We start from the raw sequence: 21312 nt of genomic DNA on the forward strand, positions 1-21312 counted from the left end.
TCTCTCTCATCAAGAAATTAAGGAGAAGGTCTCAACCATGGAGGAAATGGGTGGGGGAAAGGAATCCAAGTGGCAGGACCTACCTGTGTTCCGATGGAAAATAGCCAGAGAGCCATCAGCAAGGGCAGCTACTACGCGGCCTTGGGTATGCCTGTAACATATAGGGCAAAAATAACACAAAGGCACCTTTTACTAGCACTAGGCACTTTTTACTAGCACCTTTTACTAGGGGCTGCCACAAATAAGAGGGAGTCAATAATAATAATAATAATAATAATAATAATAATAATAATAATAATAATAATAATAATAATAATAATAATAATAAACCTTTATTGTCAAAGTACAACATGTGTACATTGAGATTAGCTGAGCCTCCCCCTGTGCTCTCTCCCCCCAACACACAGTGACAACAAACCCTCCATCCTACCACACCATGGGAACCAACTACACCGCACACCGGCCTCCCAAGTCAATTCTGCATAAGATTATGTCCCATTTAAAAGCCTAACAGCCCACGGATAAAAGCTATTTTTCAGCCTGTTGGTACGGCTGGCTATATTCCTATATCTCCTACCGGATGGTAGGAGAGTAAAGAGATAAGTCCAGGGTGTGAGTCATCCCTGAGAATCTTCCTCACTCTTCCAAGGCAACGAGCCCTGGCGATGTCATCCAGTGGTGTCAGGGAACAGCCCACAATGTCTTGTGCTGTGCTCACTACCCTCTGTAATACTTTCCTATCCGCAGCTGTCAGACCAGCATACCAAACCACAATACCATACGAGAGGACGCTCTCTATGGTAGACCGGTAAAAGAGGGTCATTAGCTGTTGTTCTACCCTGTTCTTCCGCAAGATCCTAAGAAAGTGAAGCCTCTGTTGGGCCTTTCTAGTCACCTGGGTTGTGTTAACTTTCCAGGTCAGATCTTCACAGAGGTAGACTCCCAGAAATTTAAAGGAGGAAACTCTCTCTACACAGTCCTCCCCGATGTAAAGTGGGGCAGGTTCCTCCTTTTTTCTCCGGAAGTCTAACACCATCTCTTTCGTCTTGCCGATGTTTAGGTGCAAGTTGTTGTTACTACACCATATGGATAGTTTTTGTACCTCCGCCCTATATGCTGTCTCATCCCCACCTGTAATAAGACCCACCACAGTTGTATCATCTGCGAACTTGATTATCGCAGTGGATGGGTCAGATGATACACAATAATAAGTGTATAAAGAGTACAGGTATGGGCTAAGCACACAGCCCTGTGGCGTGCCGGTGCAAAGCTTCAGGGGGGTGGACAAAGCAGACCCGACCCTCACTGTTTGTAACCGATCCCTAAGAAAGTCTTGAATCCAATCGCAGATGGCGGGGGAGAATTTCAAGTCAGTCAGCTTCTCGATGAGAATGCTCGGCAAAATGGTGTTGAAAGCCGAGCTGTAGTCAACAAAAAGCATCCTGACGTAACTTCCAGGTTTCTCGAGATGACTTGCTACAGAGTGTAAAGCAGTAGCTATGGCATCGTCTGTCGACCTATTTCCCCTGTAGGCAAATTGATGTTTATCAAAGTCCAGTGGGAGGCATGTCCTAAGATGTTGGAGAACCAATCTTTCGAAGCATTTCATGACTACAGACGTTAATGCAATAGGTCTGTAGTCATTCAGGCACTCAACTGCAGTTTTCTTGGGGACTGGGACAATGGTAGCTGCCTTCAAGCATGATGGTACACATGCCGTTTGCAAGGAGATGTTAAAAATCCTTGTCAGGACCCCTGCTAATTGATCGGCACAATTCCTGACCACTGTCCCCAGCACCCCATCTGGGCCTGCGGCTTTGCTGGGATTCACAGCCTTCAATACAGCTCTCACTTGGTGTTCACACAGGGTGAATGGCTGAGAGTCAGAAGGCCGGCCAGCAGAGGCTACGGGGTCTGGTCTTTTAACCTCGTAGCGGGCGAAGAAGATATTCCGCTCCTCAGCCAAGGAGGCATCGGTGTTTGCCATGCTCCTCGTGCTGCCCTTATAGTTGGTTAAGTGCTGCAGTCCCTGCCATACTTGCCTCGGATCGTTGTTCGCTAAATGGTTCTCCACCTTTTGTTTGTATTGTTGTTTTGCCATCCTAATGCCTCTTCTGAGATTTGCCCTGGCCTCTCTGTATCTGTCCCTGTCCCCCGCCTTAAAGGCAGAATCCCGGGCTCTCAGGAGTGTTCGTATCTCTGCAGTCATCCAGGGTTTACAGTTCCCATAAACTCTAATGCACTTATCCATTGTTACACTGTCAGTGCATGTTCTAATATAAGAGAGTACGGCATCTGTATATGAATTTAGATCTTGTTCTTCAAATACACTCCAGTCAGTGGTTTCAAAGCAGTCCTGCAACTGACTGAGAGCACCCACTGGCCAGGTTCTGACCCTTTTTGTGACTGCCTGAGTCCTTTTCCTGAGAGGAACATACTTTGGGCACAACAGGAGTGAAAGATGGTCAGATGTACCCAGGTGGGGAAGAGGGAAAGCTCTGTATGCCTGTTTCAGATTGGAATACACGTGGTCCAAAGTGTTTTTCCCTCTGGTGGAAACTTGCACATACTGTACAAACTTAGGGAGAACTGTCTTCAGACAAGCTTGATTGAAGTCCCCAGCCACGACAAGAGCGCCCTCTGGGTGAGTTTGCTGCTGCCTGGTGATGACGTCATACAGCTTAGAAAGTGCCATGTTGACATTGGCATCAGGTGGAATATAAGCTATTCTCCAAAGCACCCGAGGGCAGGACAAGAAGCAATGGATGGAAACTAACCAAGGAGAGAAGCAACCTAGAACTAAGGAAACGCTTCCTGACAGTTAGAACAATTAACCAGTGGAACAACCTGCCTCCAGAAGCAGTGAATGCTCCAACACTGGACAACCATTTGTCTGAAATGGTATAGGGTTTCCTGCCTGAGCAGGGAGTTGGACTAGATGACCTCCAAGGTCCCTTCCAATTTTACTATTATGATTATGATTATTGACTATAATGGGAAGGCAGGCAGTTTCCACTGAGGATACTCAACTTTCAGCCATTAGGCAAGGGTTGCATACTCACACAATACAATGGACGGCCTCTTTCAAACATGCTTTGCCTTGGCAACGTCGCCAGTCAGTCACAGCAAAATGAATATAGATGCTGTAAAACAGAAAGAGATAGCAAAAAGAAGAGGAATATCCAACAGAATTTTCAGACCCCTCCACCGAACTCTGCCACTAGCACAGTAGCACTTTCAGCCAGGACTTCTAGCTTCCCATTCGTAAAGGCTTCCCCCGTCCATTTGTGTTTGACTCTAGGGCAGGGGTCCTCAACCTTGGCAACTTTTAAGACTTGTGGACTTCAACTCCCAGAATTCCTCCGCCAGCTTTGCTGGGCGTTGAAGTCCACAAGTCTTAAAAGTCGCCAAGGTTGAGGACCTCTGCTCTAGGGGACCGGTGCTCAACTCCATTTCTTAGCCAAGGGAACTAGTACTGTCTGAAGACGATTCCACAGTCATTTGGCCAGCATGACTGTATGATGAGGCGCCCGGAATGCTGTTACCTTCCCACTGAAGTGGTACCTATTTATCTACTCACAGTTGCAAGCTTTCAAACTGCTAGGTGGGCAGGATCTGGGACTCACCCCATTGCACAGCACTCAGATTTTGAACCTGGGCTGTCAGCTTTCTAGTTGACAAGCTCAGCATCTTTAACCGCTGAGCCATCGCACCCACCCTCATTTATTAACTATTTGTATTTGGGAGAGAGCATTAAAGCCTCTGCTATCACAGTTCCTTTCCAGTACATGTGTACATTCAGTGTGCAGGCGGTCCTTGACTTCTGACCATTCATTTACCCATCATTCAAAGTTACAATGGCACTGAAAACTTACAACCAGGTGAGCTTCCTGCAAGGGCTCCTGACAAGCAAAGTCAAGGAAGGAGGCCAGATTCACACAATGAACACATGATCTATTTAATGACCATGGTGATTTACTTAAAAGACTGCAGTAAAGAGGTTGTAATAGTGGGACTCACTTAATGACCACATCACTTAGTAATGGAGGTTCCAGTCCCAATTGTGGCCGTAAATCAAGGACCACCTGTTCTGTTCCAGCCTACGACCAGCCCTGTTTGTGTGTCAGGGACAACCCCTTTTTCCTTTTTACAGTCAATAGGCTGGAAAAACCCAACCCAAAATTATTTACAAACAAAAATGCAACGGAATATTTCCTTCAATAAATGAATCAAAATATCAAACAAGAGTCAACAAACAAGAGTTAAACAGAAGTATCCAGAACAGACCAGGATTCCCTTAGAATGTCTCCAAATGGTTGCCTTCAGCAACCAGCCCCGCCCATACCTTCCCCTTTTATTATCAGTCCCAAGGTGTGGCTTCTCACTGCCTTCTCCTCCTCTCACTGAGTTGCCTCATTGATTTTCTCTGCTCTGCTGGATTGCCTTCTGCTTCTAGTGTCTCTGAGCAGATTCAGCTGTGACTCTTCTGAGTCTGACACTTCGTGCTCACACAGCTGAGTCTCATGAGGAACATGACTGGAGGGGCCAGGCTGAGAGTCCTGCAGTGCATCAGAGCCTCCCTCCCACACCAAAGGCTCTCCCAAGCCCCTCTTCCTCAGATTCATCGGACTCAGCTGCTGGGAGCACAGGCTGACACTGAATCACAACACCACCTGTGAAAGCAGGTGAACTTTACATTCTCCCCAGAATGACACCTCCATCCTCAGGATGGCAGGTAGAATCACAGTGTAACAGTAACAAGAAGAAAATGGTAGGAAGAGAGAAGGAGGACAGGAAGAGCCAGACGCTGCCTGAAGCAACTCAACATAGACAGGAATGGCGTATTGTATCAGACACGTTCATTTCTTCCCCACTTCGATCTCCATTACCAGCCTTCCTGGGTCCCAATCCAGACAGTGGGTTCTCTGCCAACTGCCTCCATTTCCCTTGCTTCTTCATCACTGTCAGATTGGGGTGCCAAAGGGTCTTCAAGGATCTCTGGGCCTACCAATGGCTTTTCACCAACAAGTGCTGTCAGGCCTACAGAAGCAGAGGGAAAGCAACATTAGGGAAAGGAATGCTAATCTGTTAAGAACCCAGAACACATCTGGACACATCGCTTTGAAATCTCACAGCTAGTCTGAGATTCCTTCAAAGCAGGGGTGTCAAACTGCCGGCCCATGGGCCGGATGCGTCACGATGAAACCGCACCCACCCCATTGCCAGCAATGGGGGAAAAGCTCCGATACGTCGCGCGACATCACATGACGTTGCGAGTTTGACATGTCTGCTTCAAAGCAACTAGACCAGTGTTTCCCAGTCTCAGCAACGTTAAGATGGGTGGACTTCAACTCTGGGCTTCTTTTTTTCAGAGACAAGTAGATATGTCTACGTCTGAGAATCAACTTCAACAATCCAAAAAGCACTGAAGAGTGAAAGACTCAATCTAGAACAGGGGTCTTCAAACTTGGCCCTTTTATGACTTGTGGACTTCAACTCCCAGAATTCCTCAGCCAGAATGCCTGAGGAAATCTGGGAGTTGAAGTCCACAAGTCATAAAAGGGCCAAGTTTGAAGACCCGATCTAAAAAAATCTCATTGAAAGAAAAGTTTAGACACTTTTGATATAGAGCCTTGCTTACACCAAGTACATGTGGCTAAGTGGTGTCCATACGGATTAAAAACAGTTCTTTGAGTTTTCAGTCTCCATAGCTGAGCTACGGTTTTCTTCCCAAATAGGTTACATTGAGATTTGAAACTCAAAACTACTCTTAACTCATATCTCCAAGCCAAACGACCAACACAAATATGCCCGTCCAATTATCGTGCCACGTAAAAGAACTGAAGATTACATGTAGATTGTGCCCAATTTACTTTGGCAGAATTTGCATGACAGGTTCCACCAGATCAACTCAAGGCCAACTGACTCATTGGTATAATACACAAAGTTTATAGTTTATTTTAATCTTGGTTTGGCTTAGCATGTTTCCAAACCCATCCCGTTTAGTTTATAATTCAATTAATGGTGAAAATACGGAGAACAAATAATACTGTAAAGAGGCTTCTTAGGAAGATTGATTTCCACTCAAGATATGTGTACGACTCAGGTTAAACTGTAGCCCCTAAAAAAAACCCAGTTGGGGAGAGTCAAAAACTGAATTGGAAATGGCAAGAAAAAAGATGTTTAATAGGCTGATACCCATTGCGTCCCTTAAATTCCTCTCAAACCCCACAAACCAGGTCAGTTTTTCCATTAAATCCTACTCCCCAAACTCTTTGTCAAAAAGAAAAAAAATGGCTGAAAGTTTTGACCCCATTTACCCAGAGTCTCCTGACCTCACTGGAAGTGTCTCACTCCCGGGCATTTGGGACCACAGAATCCTGTACTCTTATCCCTGCTTCTTCGGACCATTTCTCAATTCCCACCTCCCACTTCATCTCACTGACCAGGAACACAAGCCATGGAGAGGATGTGAATTCCAGGCAACACAAAGTGTTCCAAGAGCTGGTTAGTATTGGGAGCGTTGAAGAGGGTCACTTCGCTGGCGGAGTGGGTCCCAGCAGCCACCCACAGCTGAGAGCTGCCGGAAGAGCTACTTTGGGGGGTATCCTGAAAGGAAATGAAGAGAAGGGTCAGGATGCGGGTTTTTCGCACCCGGCGGGCTCCTCATGACTTGCCAATAAATGAGGACACGTCTCTCTGAGCGTTCTCGGGATGAGGGCCCAGACCAAAGTCCTCAGCTCTCTTTTATTGAAATACAATACCACACAAGCAACAAGCAGCTATCCAATGGTTACATTTCAGCTATAGCCATGTATGGAATGTCATTGTTTCTGTTACTTTCTTGTACGTGTTCCAACGGGATTGTCCGTCTGCACGTAGCAGGATCATCTGATTTCTGGTAAACTGCAACTTATGAACAGAAACGAAACTTATCTCTGCCCTGAGTCAGACCTGCGCCATTTTATGTGAGCCTAAGGTGGAAATATCACAGGTTTCCTACATCAGGAAAAGGCAGGCACTCATAAACCCATCTTCAAGCCAGGCAACGGTGCCACCTGCAGCTCCTAATCTGAAATCTTAGATAAGATGGCGAGAAATCTTGCACCAACGATTTTTTCTTCTAACCGTACAGCCATCATTTGGGTCTTCTGTGCCACAAGATGGACTTGCTCAGGTAAATATAATAAATATCCCCCGAGAATGTAACTTTTCAAGGCCTGAATTGTCCAATAGCAAGGATTTACAGGTAGTCCTCGACTTACAACCTTTCGTTAGTGACTTATGACCACTTTTCACACTTATGATCCTTGCAGCATCCCCATGGTCACATGATCAAAATTCAAATGTTTGGCAATTGACTCATATTTGTGACAGTTGTTGTGTCCCGGAGTCATGTGACCAGTTTTTGCGACCGTCAGACAAGCAAAATCAATGGGGAAACCAGATTCACTTTATAACTGGGTTATAAGTCCTCAACTTACAACAGTTCATTTAGTGACCGTTCAAAGTTACAGTGGCACTAGAAAGTGACTTACGACTGTTTTTCACACTTATGACCTTTGTAGAATCCCCATGATCATGTGATCAAAGTTTAGATGTTTGGCGACTAATATTTATGACCGTTGCTGTGTCCCAAGGTCATGTGATCACCGTTTGCAACCTTTTGACAAGCAAAAACAATGGTGTAGCCAGATTCACTTAACAACTATGTTACCAGCTCATCAACTGTGGTGATTCACTTAATAACTGTGACAAGAAAGGTTGTAAAATGAGGCAAAACTCACTTAACAACCATCTCGCTAAGCAACAGAAATGTTGGGCTCAATTGTGGTCCTAAATTGAGGACTACCTGTATACCACCTAATAATAAGAGTTGTAGAAGGGAAAGGGAAGGGAAGCCACTCTCCAGATATCATCATCCCCATAATTCTCTGCCACCCTTTTAGTTAGGGAATTCTGGGAATCATGTTTCCAATACACCCAGGCAATTCAGGGAAGGCTGTATTTAAGGTTCAAGTAACTCCAAACAGAAGGTTAGCATAAAGAAATCCCAAGCATGCAAGGGGTTGGGTTGTGTAAATTTGCCAGGGAGCAGTGCTTACAATCTGTGGCGTTTCTTGAGGCTCCGGCCCAACAGATGCTGCGGCACACCAGAGCTGCGATAAGAGAGGGACAAGCATTTATCTTGACATCCATCCACAAATTTTTAATTGACGTAGACTCAGAAATGTTTGCTGTAACTGCAGTGAGGGTGTATATGCAGTATATGGACAAGGTGAAAAGACTTTACCTACAATGGAGAAATGGATAGCGAAGAGGTTGGAACTTGCTGAGATGGCCAGATTGACTGCTTTACAATGGCCCAAGGTGACTTACAACTGGAGGTTACATTTATGACCATCACAGCATCCCCACAAGACACAAGATCAAGATTTGGGTGCTTGGTAACTGGCATGTATTTGTGATGGTTATCAGAACGGATAGTGTGATCACCATTTGTAACCTTCCCAGCTGGCTTCCGACAACCAAAGTCAACAGAGGATGCCAGATACGCTTAAGAACCACACAATTCACTTAACAACCAGGGCAAAAAGGTTGTAAAATCGGTCACAACTATCTTAACAACCGCCTTGCTTAGTGACAGAAATTCTGGCCCCCAACTATGCTCATAAGTCAATGACTGTATTAGCCCTTGCCAAAACTAAAAAAACAACAACAGAAAAAATGGCTTAGTTTTTATTCTAAATTTTAAAAAAATTACTAAAAAACATTTTTTTTTAAAAAAAAAGGTGTTTGCAACAGGAATTCCTAAAGCAGATTATCCAAGAGAGGCACCAGATAAATTAAAAGCTTCCTCTGAGCATGCAGGGAACTGCTTGCAATCTCTGCTCCATTTTGCCTCTTTCCACTCCATCTTGATTGGGGTTACAATTCTCCGGAATCAGATGTGACTGCCTCATCCAAACCAATTGTAGCGCATACACATCACACACTGACCCCCATCCAATTTCTCTGCAATGGTCTCTGCTCTGGTTTCTCTAGTTTTATTCCTACAGCCTTTACCACAAATCATTCACAGGCTACCACAATGACTCACACTAGTTCTATTAAGATTTACTCAATTTTGCATTACTTTTTAATTTGGGAAAAACAACAACACAAAAAGCAGCCCTCAACTGTTCATCAGTTGGAGACAGCTTGCTTCATCACCTTGGTACTGGGGTCTTTCTGCTCCAACATCCTCAGCTGCACAAGTACAGGTACCTGAGCAGTTCCTGTAGGTGGATCAGGGCCCTGCAGCAAGAGTAACCCCATTTTAACAAGCAGAAATTCAAGTCTGAAATCTGAATAGGTCTCAACTGGGGATAGAACCATTTTTACTGGGTGAGAAAATGTTAAAAAGCTAAGACACCGTTGCTCTCCACCAGCCCCTCAATTACGGATAGCCTTTGACATATGACTGACTGGTTGCTTAGTGAGGGTTTAAAGTTAATGACTGTCTTGAAAAAGGGGACTCAAAGCTCCAACATTCGCCCCTGTGTCCCATGGTCACATGACCACATTTTGGGCAGGATCATCTACACATCTACGGCTGTTGGCAGTGTCCGGGGGTCATTTGACTGTGTTTTATGATCGTTTTGATGAAAACTGGCGCTTACTTCTGGTTTTCGGCAAAACCACACCACAGCAGGTTCACTTAATGACTGCAGTGCTTGTTTTAAAAACGGCAGATTTGTTTAACACCCAGTAAGATTTGCTTAACAACCGCCACAAAAAAGGGCTGTAAAATCATTACAGCTCCATTATAGTTGTAACTCAGCCAGCTATAATTCAGAGAATCAAATGCCAGGCCTGTATTTTCCACTCCATTGCCCATTTCAGGAGTGATAAAACACTTAAAACCATTCGTTTATTGAATGTCCAAAGTTACAACGGCAATGGAAAAAGTGACTTATGACCATTTCCCACGTTTATGACCATTAAAGCATCCCCAAGGTCACATGATCAAAATTCAGACGCTTGGCAACTGGCGTATATTTATGAGGGACAGCTGCAGTGTCCCAGGATCATGTGATCACCTTTTGTGAACTTCTGACAAGCAAAGTCAATTGGGAAGTCAGATTCACTTAACAACCGTGTTACTAATTTAACAACTGCAGTGAGTCATTTAACAACTGTAGTGAGAAAGGTCTTAAAATGGGACAAAATTCACTTAACAACTGTCTTGCTTAGCAATGAAAATTTTGGGGTCAGTTGTAGTCGTAAGTTGAGGACTGTCTGTACACAATAGTACTTTTCTCTCAAGTCTTTGGTGAGGGTGACTGAAGCTCTCGTTCGTTCGGGTGGGTTTTGGGTTTTTTGGGGTTTGGTTTTGTTCCCATTTTATTTTGTCATTTTTGCTGTTTTTAATTCTTCATTTTTATTATTTTTTTTTTTTTTAAATGTAAACTGTAACCCCTCAGAGCTGCTGGGAGGTGGGCTCCGTGTACATTTGAATAATAACTGGACAACTCATGACCCACTGGCTCATTCTTTCAGAAGTATGATTAGATTGCTCAATGTCTTTAACAGTGACAGAACTTCTGCCCATATTCAGGGATGTGTCTGCCTTAAAAATAGCCCACGTTAAACGCTATAACACAGCCAAACATCAGCATAAGAAATGTTTTGTGACATTGTGTATTATGTCATCAATTGCTTTAGGCAGGTCGGACAATGTTTGTGTCATAAAATGCTTTATAGCATTTGCCAAATTTCAATTCCACAGAGCCATGGGTCCCAGATTTGGGATACATTCTGTAAGTTAGCCACTCTGAGATAACCTTGGAACAAAAATTGCTGCCCTATGACGCACCGTTTCGCCCAGTTAAAGGTTATGGGCATGAGAATTTTAGTACAGTATTACAAAGGTAGACAATAATTGTAGCTTGTGTTTCTAGATAAGATCCCGTTAAAAGCATTAATTCAAGAGAACTAGTGTCACAACCGCTGAGCTTGTCGATCAGAAGGTCGGCAGTTTGGCGGGTCGAATCCCGAGTGCCGCGTAACAGAGTGAGCGCCTGTTACTCGTCCCAGCTTCTGCCAACCTAGCAGTTCGAAATCACGTAAAAATGCAAGTAGAAAAATAGGGACCACTCCGGTGGGAAGGTAACAGCGTTCCGTGCGCCTTTGGCGTCCAGTCATGCCGGCCACATGACCACGGAGACGTCCTTGGACAAACGCTGGCTCTTCGGCTTTGAAACGGAGATGAGCACTGGCCCCTAGAGTCGGAAACGACTAGCACGCATGTGCGGGGGAACCTTTACCTTTACCTAGTGTCACAACATGGGATTTATATAGGTAGGGTGACCTCAAAGCATGTGATTCTGGTGCGCATGCCAAAAATCCTCACCTGAAATGAAGGTGGCTGGCTCCACCCATGGATCTGTGCCCGACCATGTTCCTGCCAGATGTGTGAGCGGATCTCACCATACAGTTCTCGCCGCTTCTGCTGCGGGGAGCCGTCAGCCCTGGGTTAAATGGACAAACAATCCATTCCATCACAAAGCAGATAAATCTGTAGTACTCTGGGAGAAGGTGTGTGCCTGGATAAAGTCTCAAAGCATCACTCCCAGTTGAAGTGAAAAAAAGATTTTTAGATCAACAGGAGAGAAGGAAAAATACAGGTAGTCCTCAACTTAGGACCACAATTGAGCCCGGAATTGTTGTTGCTAAGTGAAACGTTTCAGTGAATTTTGCCCCATTTTACCATCTTTTGTGCCACAGTTGTTAAGTGAATCACTGCAGTTATTAAGTTAGTAACACGGTTGTTCAGCGAATCTGCTTACCCCATTGATTTTTGCTTGTCAGGACATCACAAAAAGTGATCACCTGATCCCGGGGACACTGCAACCGTCATAAATGTGAGTCAGTTGCCAAGCGTCCGAATTTTGATCGCACGATTATGGGGATGCTGCAAATGGTTTGTATGTGTGAAAAATGGTGATAAGTCACTTTTTCAGTGCTGTTGTAGTTTTGAACGGTCACTAAATGAACTATTGTAAGTCGAGGACTACCTGTACCCCAAAGGAAAAATACCCAACCGGAAAAACGGTGAGCAAACAGCGCAATCAAAACTGACGAAAGCAGATTAGTGGTAAAAACACAGTCAAACACACTTGCTTTGTATTCCCAAGGATTCCTGATAGGAAGAATTAAGAATTTGGGAGGTGTGGTAGTTTAGAAGCTACCTATTTTCACATGTGGTGGACTTGTAGAAACATAAAAGCTTTTTGGATTAAAATTTGGTGGAACATTCAAAAGATTTTTAAGAGAAAGATAAAGTTCTCCCCGCAATTGTTTTTATTGGGCATTGTTGTAGATTGTGATGTTAAAGAAACTAACTTGATGTTGAACATGATAACGGCAGCACGGTTACTGGTGGGACAATATTGGAAGAAGGATAGTTTGCCCACTGTAGAAGAATGGGTGTTTAAAGTTTCGAATCTTGCAGAAATGTCTAAGATTTCTGCTTATCTGAAGGATCATTCACAGGAAAGATATATTTCAGTTTGGAGGAGATGGATAAATTATATTCAAAACAAATATGGGACCAAAAAGTACCATTTAGCTTATGAGTAGATTTTAGTGGGATATTGTTATTGGTACGTTGTTTGTAGTTATGTTAAAAGAGAGTTAAAGCGCATTATGAATTTGGTTAATTGTATATTATGCATAATTTTTATTTAGAATATGATTATTGTAACTATAATCCTGTATTTAGCTCTGGGAAGTGGGGGGGGGGAAGTGGGTGGGTTTGGGGTGGGAGGGATTTGGGGAAAATTTTGTTTTTGTAAAACTCTTTAATAAAAAAAAAAAGAATTTGGGTTTACAGTCTTGTAAACTTACTCAGAGGGCGAGATTGCTCGTGGGATGAATCTCAGTGTGCTCTGTCCTGGATCTCTTTGGCTATTACGGCTAGGCCGGGACCTCCCCGGTGGTAGAGGAGAGGCAACAGCGCTCTCAGGAGCATCTGATGGGCTGAACAGGCGATCAAAACTGCCAGAGTGGAGGAAAACCAGTATGGTTAAAAGGAAAGAGAAGGGCAAGGGGTCCATCCTTAAAAAAAAAAACAGAAGTAAAAATCTGAAAGCAAGTCGTAATAGTTTCCTGCACTAAGGGCAGGAGACCTCAGTGACCTGAACAAACAAACAGAAGCACAGCAACCATTTGCCTGCAAAGTTTGGTTCCTTTTCTGTTCGCAGCAATCATAGCAGTTGGGGCTGCCCAGCCAGAAATCGTTAGCTACTGCTTCTGAAATATTACTTGTCCTCCCACGTAATTTCAAGTTAATGCTTGCACCCAGGAGACCAAGAAATGGTCTTTGCTTCAGAAGAAAAAGGAAATAGGAAGCTCAGGCTGCTAAACTGTGTAGCCTGTGTTGGACACTCCGCGGCAGAATCCTGAAACAGCAAGATTTCACCACCACAGGGTATCTGATGCAGTACCTACATTTTCCAAAATGATGATTTCTTCATTTGAATCGCTTGATCCTCCCGAGAAGCCCTAAGAAGAAACAAACAATTATTGAGCGGCGTCTGTCTCTTGTGTATTGACGGTATTCATTCTCTCACTCTGAAGAAACCACTAGAACAGTGGTGGCGAACAGTGCTTTTTTTGTTAAAAAAAAAAGGTGCCGGAACTCACACATGTCATACAACCCGCCTTGCCTATCCTACAAGGTTCCATCCAAAAAAGGTGCCGGAACTCCGTACTGAGCGTTCTATGAGGAAAAAAGCCCTGGTGGCGAACCTATGGCACGCGTGCCACAGGTGGCACGCAGAGCCCTCTCTGTGGGCACGTGTGCCGTCGCCCCAATCCTAGGCCTTCAGCTGGGTTTTATAAAACCTTTTTGCTTTAGGCCTCCGCTGCCATGTGCAAAAAAAAAGGTTCAATCAATCAATCAATTTCAACTTCTCACAGGAAAAAAAAAGATCTCGCAAAGTTGGAATTGATTGATTGAACTTTTTAGTCCCACCCAGTCTGCTGTTACCACAGCAGCCACGCCCACCCAATGGGCCACACCCACCCAATGGGCCACACCCACCCGGTACCCGATGATTCAAAAGCGGGTTTGGGGTTGCAGTTTGGGCACTAGGTCTCTAAAAGGTTTGCCATCACTGCACTAGAAAAAGGTAGAAAGTAACCAATTCGTGCTCGTTCCTAATTCTATTCTAACTGCTGCTTAAAACATAGAGTGGCAATTGGGAGATACAACAATTAAAGACTAGAGATATGAAGATTCAGAAAATAAAAAAATACATCTGGAAAAATCTCTTCCGTCAGAATAACTTATCATTTATTTTTATTTATTTAAATCATAACTGTCTATCTTTTAACCAACTCTGAGCGATGGAAGACAATTCACTATTCCAGCTGTCAGTACAGGTGGTTTTCAACTTATGACCAGTCCCTTAGCACCGTTTGAAGTTATGACAGACTGCCCCCCCCAAAAGATGATTATGACCAAATTCTGAAATTCCTATGCCCTCCCTCCCGTTGTCTCGTGATTGAATTTGGAGTGCTCAGCAACCAGTCTGCATTTATGGCCGTTTGCAGCATCTCACAGACATGTGACCACGATTTATGATGTTTTGGCCCAAAACTGGTGTTTACTTCTGGTTTCGGCAAAAATGTCCCATAGCGAACAATGTGTTCACTTAATGATTGTGGCGTTTGCTTTACAAATGCTGCATTCTCTTAACAACCACTGCAAAAAATGTTAAAATCCAGAGATAATCCTCTTTATGACCGTCATGACATATAACTGTAATGGGCAAGTTCCATTACGGTTATAAGTCAAGGACTACCTGTGTAAAGATATTTTGTGCTCAAATATGTGAAAGAACAGAGAGGCTTGTATGAATCTGAACAAAATTTTACTTGTCAAAATTAGAAATCTATTAAAACAGGGGTGTCAAACTCGCAATGTCACGTGACGTGTCACAACGATCGTGACTTTTTTTCCATTGCTGGCAATGGGGTGGGCGTGGTTTCGCCATGATGCACCTGGCCTGCAGGCCGGCAGTTTGACACCCCTGTATTAAAAGGATAAAAATGAAATTTCAGGTTCAGCAAAACCAGAAATTGCTGATAGTAGTATTAGTTCAGAAAATGAAAATGAAGATTCAGTGTCTAGAGGCAAAATTTCTATGCAATGATTATTACTGGTTTTTTCCTGATTTGCTCAGCTCTTTTTGTAAAATTGTGAACAAAAGTGTCTAAGGCCAAATATATAATTCTGTCATCGGTCTTCAGCTTTACTTTTAGTCAATTTTTCAAACTGACAAAAATAATTAATTAATTGGTTGCAGATGTAACTAAGTGAAAAACAAAGCTTTTGAAGTAAATTGGGTTAGCGGATGTAATGACTACCTACATTATACTTTTACATTTCATAAATATCCTGAAAAGTTTACAACTAAAGTGCACTCTTAAAACAAACCTTAACATGATTTCCATCCTTTAAGAGGTAAAGTGAACATAGATTGGGAAAGTGGGCTATAAAAATAAATTTCCAAGTATTTCCATTTCAAAAGAAATAAGAAGCACAGAAGGAAAAAGTCCAGCTAAGTGTTGTATTAGTTAGTAACAGGGCTTTTGGAAAGAACACTTAATGCAGGGGTCTTCAAACTTGGCCCTTTTATGACTTGTGGACTTCAACTCCCAGAATTACTCAGCCAGGCAAATTGGCTGAGGAATTCTGGGAGTTGAAGTCCACAAGCCATAAAAGGGCCAAGTCTGAAGACCCCTGACATAATGTGATCAGGGAGATTGCTAAGACTGCAATACAAGCCTCACCAACTTATAATTCCCACTTCCAAAGTAACTTATTTCCCTAGCTACAGCTGCTTAATCAGCCATGGAAAAGAGACTATCTCTCTCCTTTTTCTCCCATTTTGGTCCCTGGGATGCTGTTACAGTAGGCAAGGACAACATCTTTGGATCAGAAGCAAGGGATGAAAAAAATCCCCACTCATTTCTGGGTCACCCCAAAGAGTTTGGCTAGGAAACAACCCAACCTTTTTAGGAAGAGACATGACTAAGTTAGCCAAGACAAGTTCTAAATCAAATGGCAGATTATTTCCCTGGTTCAGCTGGAAGGGCTGGCAAAGACCACAGAGAACAACAGCAGAACACAGGTAGTCCTGACTTTCAGCCATTCATTTCATGACTGTTTGAAGATACAACAGCACTGAAAAAAGTGATTATGACCATTTTCACACCTGTGACCATTGCAGCATTCCGTGATCATGTGAACAAAATTCAGAAGCTTGGCAACTGGTTCATATTTATAATGGTTGCAGTGTCCCGGAGTCATGGGATCACCTTTTATGATCTGTTGATAATGGGGAAGCCAGATTCACTTAACAATTGTGTTACTAACTTAATAACTCCTGTGATTCACTTAACAACAACTTGGTGGCAAGAAAGGCTGTAAAATAAGAATGAAACTCGCTTAACAACTGTCTTGCTTAGCAATGGAAACTTCAGGCTCAATTGTGGTTTTATGTCAAGGACTATCTGTAGATACAGATTCTTCTCGCTCTCTCAGAAATCCCAAATAAGGCTTACCTCAGAAGCTCAGCACGTCGAACCGCTTCCTGTAGTTCCATCAGCCTCTCTTTATACAAATTACGCTCCATCACGACACGTGCCATCTCCGCACGGGTGAACCTCTGAGTCCGGGACAGCCCCCCTTCAGCCTGTGGAGGAAATGGGCAACCTTGCCTCAATAGCTCAGATCTATTCCTCTCCATTCAAAGTTCTGAATCCTCTTTTGCCAGAAGCCCAGTCTTCCCAGCTTAGTATCCTCCAGATGTATTGAGGTAGGGGTACCCAGACCTTACCATCCAGATGCATTTGGACAGAAACACACAACACAGCTGGAGGGCATCAGGCTAGTCTACACTCTTGCCTCTCCCGTTTGCATCCCAGAGACCTCGGCACCTTTGCCAAGTATGGATGAGGGTCCTTGAAGGTTACCTCTCCCTCCTCACTGGAACGCCTTGATTCCTTAAATTCCTGCCGGATCCTAAAATTCAAAGTTTGAAAAAGGAATATGACCACATATTTGTTTTGTTTTGTTTTTAATTCCATAAATGTTCAGTATACTAGAACGGGATCAGAAATCACATAACCAATTCGGTGCTCTGATATACATGCCTTAATTTTTAATTAAGACATTAATTAAGAAACACCCCAGGGTTAAAAATAAATAAATAAAAGCCAACTAACATTTGAAAGACACACAATAGTCTATTCAATTGTTTTTCAAACCTGACAAAGTTAAAATACATGGACTTTTAACTTCCAGAATTCTGGGAGTTGAAATCCACACATCTTAAAGGCATCAAGTATGAAAAGTTTGAAACAAACTGATAAAAACCACCTTTTACCACAGAAATTCTCCCCAACAATGAGAATTACACTTTCTCCCATCTCAACATATTCTTAATTGCATATCTTAGTGCAATTATTTTGAAATAACATACAATAGCCAGATATTTTACTTTCTTCTCAATCTTAAAACCTGTTTTAGTCATCAATACTAAGATAAAAATGAATGTCTTGCCTAGAGTGAAATTGTAGAAAATATCTGTTTTGACAATTGATGCACCATTTAAACAGTGGTAAAAGAATATGCTGATCCTATTGCTCATGTAGCTCTAAGCCCCAAGGGTACTAGGCAAACAGCTGGTACTACTGTATTCCTTTGGTGTGTAAGGTGTGCCTGCTTACTCTCTTATAATCCCTTCCTCTCCAATCTCTCTGGTCTGCAATTGGGGATGGGGAAGAACAGAACTGATCAGACATACAGAATAACAAGCAATGAGTGTAATAGTGATCAAATAACTGAGCAACGCTGTGAGGGTCATAAATGTGTGCCTTGGTTGTAAAGTTATTTTTTCAGCACCATCGTAAGTTTGAATAGTTGCTGCATGAGGCAATCAGTATGGGAGGTCTAGCTATGCTTCGTTTTATCAAATCCAGTGTTGCCTGGTAGACAAAGAGGTGGAATAAATATAGGAGAGTGCCCAAAATTTACCGAAGAAGTCCCAACTCAGCTTCTTTCAGCTGCATTTGGCAACTACGCAGGTCAGTCAATGATCTCTCATTCTCCATCCGTAAAGATTCACGCTCTTCGCTGAGCTCCTCCACACGGTTAATAAGATGGCGGCGGGCTGTATCCAGAGCAATTCTGGAGATGGGATGGCCATGGAATGAGGATTTTAAAGCCAGCTTCAAAATCCAGAAGGGCATGCTAAGTCTAAAGCCAACTAAAACATGAGCAGTTTTATGGACAGCTGTTTTGAATCTATGTTTAACAAGGTTTTTGGCTCTCATTAATTTGAGATGGCAAACTAGGTGCTTGATCTTACCGTGCTTTTTTTTTTATTGAAAAGTTTTACAATACATTTTATCTTTAACAATCCCTCCCCCCCTCCCTCCACCCAACCCTTCCTAACCCTCCCTAACCCTCCCCCCCCTTCCCCCCTCCCCGACTTCCCAGAGCTAAATACAAGGTATAAAAGTAAAAACAATCATAAACAACCATATGTTAACAACAATAAACTATTAAGTGTAATGCACTCTAGCTCATATGAAATGACTACAAGCAATACTAATATCACATAAAAGCAAATAACATCAGTCTTAAATTGTTTTAAGTATTGAAAAACTTTCTTTCTCTTCTGTGGTGAATTTAAACCATTGACATTCCAAGTTAGGAACTTAGTCGCCATCCTTGGCGTCCCGAAGCTTCTGGAACACGTCTGCCAGGAGTCCCTTAACTTCCTTAGGCCGCGCTCCTCCCACAGCTTCGCTATAGGTACGCTTTGGAGGTTCCATAACTTTCTGCTGGTCTTACCGTGCTTCTTGAAGCTGAGTGTTTTCTGCTAGCAAAGTTTCTAAGGCATGTCCTACAAAGACAGTAGACATGGACATCTGTTGACACCTGCCCTTTATGCATCCAAATCAGAATGTCCCATTGACAGAAGTTACGGGGGGGGGGGGGGTTGGACGTAACAGTCAAGCTAGGATTCCTGAACTCTAAATCAGGGAAAAATGCAGAAAGAAACTTTAATATTTACCCTGCAAATCAGCACCATCATCCATGTCAGTGAGGAGGTCTGGGCTGAGGCCTGAAACTTCAGCGAAAAGGGAGACCGTGTTGCGCTCGAGGGTGGTATTCAAAGGGCTGAGAGACAGACACACAAACAAATAGACAGACAAGAGTCCCCGCCCTCCTCCATCCTGCCAATAAGACACATCCATCTCTGACATTACACTCAACAGAAATCCGTGAAGGGGTGAGGGAGGACATCTGTACTGAGGGAAAGTCGCTGGAGAAGAATTTGGACCCAGTTGCCATCAGTATGTCAACTCTTTTGACTATCCCACGCATTAGGCGGAAGGGATAACGTTTGAGAAACAGAAGGAAGAGCCACAATCAAGACAAAGGTCAGACAAAAAGGAATCTGGGACCAAAACTGTAACCCGAGAAACCATCTCAGACAAGACCCTCCTTAGTTTTCCACAAAAATAAAAGGAGGTGGTGGGTGGAAGCACACTGAGACTTGCAAGGGTGTTGTCAGTCCTCCGAAGACGATCAAAGTTGGAAACCGAAGACACACAAGCTAATACTACTACTACTGCAACGCTCTCTACATGGGGCTGCCCTTGAGGACCACTCGGAGGCTTCAGCTGGTGCAGAATGCGGCCGCGCGAGTTGTGATGGGGGTTTCCCGATACTCCCATGTAACACCTCTACTCCGCGAGCTGCATTGGCTTCCGGTTGCCCTCCGGGTGAGATTCAAGGTGCTGGTGATGACCTATAAAGCCCTAAATGGCTTGGGTCCGGGATATCTGAGGGAACACCTGCTGCCAGCATCAAGTTCCCTTCGTCCATTGCCCTCCCACAGGGAGGGTCTTCTCAGGGTGCCACCGGTAAGAGATTGCCGGCGGACGACACCCAGGGATAGGGCCTTCTCAGTGGGGGCGCCTGCCCTCTGGAACCAGCTGCCAGTGGAGCTGAGGACTGCCCCCGACCTCTGTTCATTCCGCCGGGACCTGAAGACCTGGCTCTTCGAGCTCTCTGGCCCAGGCTGAGGATTAATCTTATTTTAACTGGGGTTTTATTTATACAGGGACAAATGTAATTTTTTTTAAACTTGTTTTTAACTTTTGTATCTTGGTTTTTAATTACCCTGTAAACCGCCCTGAGTCCTTCGGGAAAGGGCGGCATATAAATGTAATAAAATAAATAAATAAATAAATAAATAAATAAATAAATAAATAAATAAATAAATAAATAAATAAATACCACTTTTAGTATAAGGCAGGGGTGTCAAACTCAATTTCATTGAGGGCCGCATCAACATTGCAGTTGCCCTCAGGGGGCCGGGTGGGTGTGGCCAGGGTGGGCGTGGCCTACTGGGCGGGCGTGGCTAGAGTGCATATGGCCTACTGGGTGGGCATGGCCAGCTCTACATCATTCGCATCAAGGGTGCCTATGGGGGCCTGGGCAGGAGTGGGACAGATCTGAGGGTCTCTGGCAGAAGGAGGGTCTCTGGGCCAGGGCCAAGGCAGTGGGGGCCGTTCCCTCACTGTTTCCAGGATTGCTTCGCGGGCCACATGAAACCACTTCGCGGGCCGCATTCGGCCCCCGGGCCTTGTGTTTGACATGTCTGGTATAAGGTTATAGAAAGGAAGCCTTGCAAGTCTCAATGAGCCTCCACCCCCCACCCCCTTATCTTCATGAGAACTAGGGAGGGTCACGTCTGAGACACTTTCTCAAATTACATTTCTGTCACAGAGTCAAATTTCTTTTATCTGACTTCCTTCTGTTCCTCAAGGTTACTACACCTTTTCCCCATTTGATCTGAAGCCTGCAATGGTTTCAAAACAGCAGCTGCAGAAGAGATGTGTGAAAAAGCTTACTCTCTGGCCATCAAACTCAATGGTACATGATCCTCCAAAGCAGAAATTGGGATGCCTAGAAGAGCTAACTGTCCATCAAATGATAGCTTCAGAAGGGCGAAGAGACTGGAAAGGGCAGATAAATTGAGATTGAGATGAGGATGAGATTAAGATCATGTTGAGATTAAGATGGCAGGATAGAAAGACCTACCGTATATACTTGAGTATAAGCCGACTCGAGTATAAGCCGAGACCCCCAATTTCACCCCCAAAAACTGGAAAAAGTTATTGACTCGAGTATAAGCCGATCCGCCGTTCTGCAAGCCTCCGCCGCCGGCGGAGGCTGGA

General features: G+C 43.9%; 1 protein-coding gene across 1 annotated transcript in view; it reads right to left on the reverse strand.

Annotated features, from left to right (window-relative positions):
- The window catches only part of LOC308675955 (C-Jun-amino-terminal kinase-interacting protein 4-like), a 50690-nt gene that overhangs the window by 12359 nt on the left and 17019 nt on the right, over positions 1-21312 (reverse strand). Inside the window, 14 exon segments of the mRNA XM_081341636.1 lie at positions 84-151; positions 3063-3143; positions 4890-5040; positions 6447-6609; positions 8106-8159; positions 9214-9297; positions 11396-11513; positions 12892-13041; positions 13495-13548; positions 16618-16748; positions 17029-17077; positions 18092-18244; positions 18914-18965; positions 19137-19243. Coding sequence (XP_081197762.1) covers positions 84-151; positions 3063-3143; positions 4890-5040; positions 6447-6609; positions 8106-8159; positions 9214-9297; positions 11396-11513; positions 12892-13041; positions 13495-13548; positions 16618-16748; positions 17029-17077; positions 18092-18244; positions 18914-18965; positions 19137-19243 — 1415 coding nt within the window.

This window comes from Vipera berus (genome assembly GCF_964194415.1).
Source record: "Vipera berus genome assembly, chromosome: W".
Classification (NCBI taxonomy): domain Eukaryota; kingdom Metazoa; phylum Chordata; class Lepidosauria; order Squamata; family Viperidae; genus Vipera; species Vipera berus.